This window comes from Lolium perenne, chromosome 7 (assembly GCF_019359855.2).
Source record: "Lolium perenne isolate Kyuss_39 chromosome 7, Kyuss_2.0, whole genome shotgun sequence".
Lineage (NCBI taxonomy): Eukaryota > Viridiplantae > Streptophyta > Magnoliopsida > Poales > Poaceae > Lolium > Lolium perenne.
Genome location: NC_067250.2, coordinates 148,444,755 through 148,450,352, shown reverse-complemented (window position 1 = coordinate 148,450,352; position 5,598 = coordinate 148,444,755). Strand labels below are relative to the sequence as shown.

Sequence of the window (5,598 nt, the reverse complement as noted above, 5' to 3'; positions counted from 1 at the left end):
ATTAGAGTTTTATAAATATTTGTATATCCTTATATGTGTTATAACTGAAATTAGAAACACATTTGTTTTCACCAGTTTGCTGAAACATGCATATTTATTGATCAATATACTCAACTTACGATATGCATATTAACCTTTGCATTTCCACCACGATGTAGCTAGCTTTGCGAACAAAAATTTTAATTGTAGGGGGAGATGGTAGTAGTTCGTATTCTACATAATTTCCATCCATTTGATGGGAGATCCAATCTGGTAGATGTACATGTATATTGGTATGTATTTGAACCGTGTCTACTCAATAATATATTTGGAATTGGCGATAGCTTCCCTCTGACGAAAAATATTCTACGAACTGTCAAGGCTTTTCGTCTTGGTTGTGTAAAATTACCGGCCAGTATTTTGCCCAATATATTCAATAAAAAATCATAAATTCTTCCAAAATTACCTTAAATTATTTATATTTGAGCATATTATGTTAATACCGGTAAATTCCGTCCATTGTGAAAAAAATGATGTGAGATCCAATCGGGTAGATGTATATGTAGAAAAATGATGTGACATCCAATCGGGTAGATGTATATGTAGATCGACATGGATCATACCGTGCCTTCTGAGTATTATATTTTGAATTCGCGGTAGCTTTTGTCCAGCTGATAAAAACTCTATGGTAGTCAAGTTTATTTTCGGAAGGGTAAAAATATCTCTAGGTACCATTATTTTTCGGTATTCGCAATATCAGAAATACTGGCAAGTATTCCGCCCGATATGTTCAAAACAAATTTATAAATTCTTTCAAACTTTCTCATAACTATTTAAATTCGAGGAAATTATAATAATACATGAAAATTTAGTCCGGTAGAAAAATATCGGTTGTAGCCTGTAAAACCGATTTCCGGCGAAGTTTTGGAAATACCAGCCGATAAAAAACTTGCATACATTACATATATACTATATGAATCAGTTTGTTTTCAGCTTATTTTATCACATCGGTAGTGTAACCTCAGGGTGGGCATAAAAACCGTGAAACCGAAAACAGAACCGAAGCCGAAACCGAACTAACCGAAATCTCGGTTTTTTCCATTAACCGCTATTTTTTCGGTTTCTATTTATACTAACCGAATTAAATTTGGTAGAATTCGGTTTTTAGCCCCACCAACCGAACAAGACCGAATAGACCGAATTGAGTAACCTACCATCAATTTGTGCATAAACCGATCATTCCATAGAAGCCCAATTGCGTTTGATGTTCCAAAAATTGTTCATTCAATGTATGACTTTGGTTTTTGATGTACTAGCTTTTTCTGAATATAGTGTGAAGCCTGCATAATAGAACACGTCGCTCGAAGTCTTAGCTACCCCTTTTAATCGCTCATGAGTGATGCACCTGTACCACGAGTGCCGCAACCTACCAAATAGCATCCCTCCACCATTGGTGCTCATTTGTCCATTTCTTGCGCAGTTGATGCTTTTTGTGTTGATATGTCAATCACCATTTGCTTTCTTCGGTGATGCCTACTATTTGTTCAAGTGAGTAGGTTCATTCGGTTTTAACCGAAAACCGAACCGAATTTGTCGGTTAACCGAATTTTCGGTTTCCTAAATTTTCATGCCAATTTCGGTTACCATTTTTGAAAACCGAATTTGTTCAAAAACCGCAAAAACCGAACCGAAATTTCGGTTAAAACCGAATGCCCACCCTGAGTGTAACCATCGTCTAGCTAACATTCCCTAATTTTCTTTTTGTTGAACGGATGCGCCCCTCGATGCAATCTACATTCCTTGGTAAAATCTCAATTTCTCTCCTTATGTAGCAGGACTCATTGTAAGAAAAGAAATTAGTTGTTTCTTATTTTCCCTTATATTATGTTGAACGGAAGAACTTGAAGGCTGCACCTTTGTCGTATGGAAACAAATCATCAACAAACGCTTTTTTAAAAAGAAAATTCAAGCAGATTGCAGCTATTATTTTGATGGTCGGACCTAAGTTTTTTGCTTATGAAACAGACTCGGCTAGTATCGTACATGTTGTGCATCGATCGATACATAAGTTGGCAATTTCTCTACGTACGTGAAACAGTCCAAATTTGGCACGTATTTTTTAGAATATTTTCTATGTCCATATAGAACACGTCTATATAATACGCGTTAATTTGGCATGGGAATTTTTCTTTTCGGTCAGTTTTGATGCTAGTACATATTGATCAGCTGCTTTAGATATTTTTATTTTACCGATTAGTTTTGAGCCAACTTCCTGGTTGCACGTTCAAGATGGCAGCTTTTCTTTTGCCGGTCAGTTTTGATGCTAGTACGTACATATTAATGTACTCTAGATTTTTTTTTGTTGCCAATTAATTTTGAGCTAGCTGTCCGGCCGTGAGTCCAACATGGGTGGCCTGTCAGGTTTCCCTGGTGGCCGTATACGCTTTTCACTCCAGCGGCGCGACGCAAACGATCGCTGAGCGACCGTTTTCGTTCGCCGTGACCGGAAAAGCGTCTGGGGCCTGTTCCAGCGGGCGACGCAAATTGATCGGGCCGTCCGCGGAGACGCAAACCTGGCCCAAATATGCGTCAGGTTTGCGTCTCGGCGGACGTCCGGAAACGTCCGCTCGTGTCTGGCGGACGTTTCGGCTGGCCCGCCTGGCAGCGACTCTGCGTCGATGCGTCTTCTCAAACGCGCCAGCGACTGCAAAGCTGCGTCGCTGCATCGTTTCGGCTGGTCCGCCTGGCAGCGACCCTGCGTCTATGCGTCTTCTCAAACGCGCCAGCGACTGCAAAGCTGCGTCGCTGCATCGCTTCGGCACACTAAATGGCGACGATGCCTCGGCTGTGAACATACGGAAATCAACACAACTGGCTTCTATTTTTTTAAATTTTATATTTGTGTCAACTATGGTTCAAACTATGTGTTAGTTTGTGTAAACCATGTGCCTAACTATGTGTTAGTTTGTGTAAAATCATGTTTTAAAATGTTATATTTGAAACTATGTTTAAATGGAGAAGAGGGAAGAAATGAAAAAAAAAAATTAAATGCGTCGCCCCGCTGGAGCAGACCCCAGACGGAAATGGATGCGCAAACAAAAACGGTCATTTTTGCGTCCGCAGCGCGACGCAAACGGACGCTCGCGGACATTAAAATGCGTCGCGCCGCTGGAGATGCCCTAAGAGAAGATATTGCATGATTCTACTGGACCGTATCAAATAAGATTAAACTGTTACGTAACTATTAATCTCTAGTTAAATCAGAGCCGGAAGTTTCATTCAAGTCTACTTTTAAAAGTTAAAACTATAGTAGTCCATGTAAACTGGAAGTTCACGTAAACCTGTTAATCTAGGAATAAATGTGTCGCTCCTTTTCTTCTTTATATGGAAGTCTGAGCGGGACTCTAATCTGGTCAGTTTTGGGTTGCCTTGCACATATAAAACGTGTGATACTATCTAAGATGTGAATCGTGTCGATGATGGCAGAGGACAGCGTTGATACAATACCAATGATCTTGGAAAAAGAATACTTCAACATATTAGTGCTAATAAGAAAACATATTTGACATGCCATGTGTTTTTTTAGCATCTCACGGTCAGATGCACATGTACGGGTATGTTATGTTAGAAAAAAAAAAGATCAGTTTAAATATACACGTCATGACGTGTTTTTTGGGCATCTCCCAGGGATAGATGCACAAGCTCTTCTGATATGGCATGTCACATAAAAGAAGTGATAAAAGGCAGGTTTAAATAAATCTGTAGGTACGTGCAAGACTCCTATTTCTACTAACCTTGGCCATCTTGGTTTTTTCTTTGACACGTAACGATAAGTCTAAATAAGCTTGTTCGGCCGCAAACAAAAGTTACGTAATATCTAGTTAAATCTTAGCCGTAAATTATAGATCTAACCGTTAAAGTTAATTTAGATGATATGGATTAACGTGGTGGCTCTATTATACATCCGCATTTTGCTTTTAGTATATAATAGATAAAGCCGAGTTAAGGCCTTCACTTTCAAATGTGGGTAGGGGAGCAACAGCCCCACATCTAGCTCTGCTCGGTACAATTATCGTGGAGAAAATTCCTTATTAAGACTGGTTCTAAATATGATTTCTTATTAGATCCTCAAAAATTGTGGAAATGGACTGGACCCGCTTAACTAATTTCCAGCAACCCAGTGCGTGCGTACGTAAAATGAATATCACGAGAGCGGTAGTAGAACCGAGGCAGCTCAAATTAGTACTGCCGTAGGGAAGGCGTTGCTACATGACGGAGCAGGCGTTTGGGTTGTCGTCGCTGAAGAGCGTGGCGAGGCGCTCCTCCTGTCCGGCGGTGACCGGCATGACGGCGTCGACCTTGCGCACGTGCCCTGCTGGAGCCCTCTTGTCGTACGCCGGCGGCGCCATGTAGGGGTTGGTGTAGGGCACGTACGGCCACAGCTCCGCCCGCTTCCCCGTCGACTGAGCCCGCCGCAGCACCCGTTGCGGCTCCACGAACCCCTTCACCGTCACCTTCTGCTGCTTCCGGTTGATCTCCACCGACTGAGCACCTGCATAAATGCGCATGCGACCATCCCATTAACCATGACGAAGCAGGCAGCAGACCTTTCATGGCTGAGCTCAAATTAAGTGACGCACCTTTCATGGTCGCGAGGGCGTTGCGGACCTTCAGCTCGCAGCCGTCGCAGTCCATCCGCACCTTGAGCTCCACCGTGTTGAACTGCTTCCTCTTCTTGTTGTGCCGCCTCAGGCTGTTGCCAGGTCCCAGCAGTACATAAGACAGGAAGCGCAGGGTGCCTCCCATGGCCCTCACCTCGCTCGATCACCACGTACAGTACGTCGTGCCCCCAAAGCAAATTGTTTTATGTTATGGAGATCGAGAGAACACACGAGGGAGACCGCAAGGAGATGCTTACTTAATTGGGTGCCTTATATAACTAGCTAAAGCTTGCACAATATATATGCACGTTGACAACGAAGACGGGAATTTATACAGCTATATTGGGTTGTTGGCAAGAAGCTTTCTTTCCCAAGATGCCTTATTCGGTTATTCCTTCCAACCTCTGGCTTTCCTCATGCATGTGAGGACAGCTATATGCTCTTGTACATAGATCAGCTTTTCATTCGATTCAAACCCTTCTTACATGTATCTTTGGGGCTTTCGGAATTAGAGTTCCAGCTCCCGAATTGATAAAGGGATGAAACACCGTTGTTTAATAAGGAACTGTATTTCTCGTGCTAGATCATATCTTCCGCCTTGCTAAGCTAGCGAAAAGCCATATGACTAAATTCCTTCCTTACTTAGGATTTTCTTTTTTGCAAAGTAAGCATCTGTATATGGATTCAGGCAAATGGATACACTACATGAAATAGTCAAGGTGACGACGGTCAAAACCTGTGCCAACGGCTTTTTATTGGGTCCGTCGACACAGGTCCTGAATAGGGCAGGCCGCAAAGACGGCCATCAGCACAGGAAAGTTTGTGCAAAAGACCGTCGGCACAGGCTTGCTCTAGCCGTCGGCACATGTGTCTCCGCCATGACGGTAAGGCGACGCCGTGGTTTGTTCCGTCCACGCACACCCCCACCCACCCCCCCCCCCCCCCCCTTTTGATAGCC

At 42.8% G+C, this 5,598-nt stretch overlaps 1 protein-coding gene across 1 annotated transcript; it reads right to left on the bottom strand.

Annotated features, from left to right (window-relative positions):
* Positions 1–4,048: 4,048 nt before the first annotated feature.
* Positions 4,049–4,923, bottom strand: LOC127298040 (heavy metal-associated isoprenylated plant protein 23). Its single transcript, XM_051328035.2, has 2 exons — positions 4,620–4,923; positions 4,049–4,531 (listed from the first exon to the last, which is right to left on the bottom strand). The coding sequence occupies exons 1-2, from the start codon at positions 4,783–4,785 to the stop codon at positions 4,245–4,247; spliced, it is 453 nt and encodes a 150-aa protein (XP_051183995.1). The 5' UTR covers positions 4,786–4,923; the 3' UTR covers positions 4,049–4,244.
* Between the last annotated feature and the right edge of the window lie 675 nt (positions 4,924–5,598).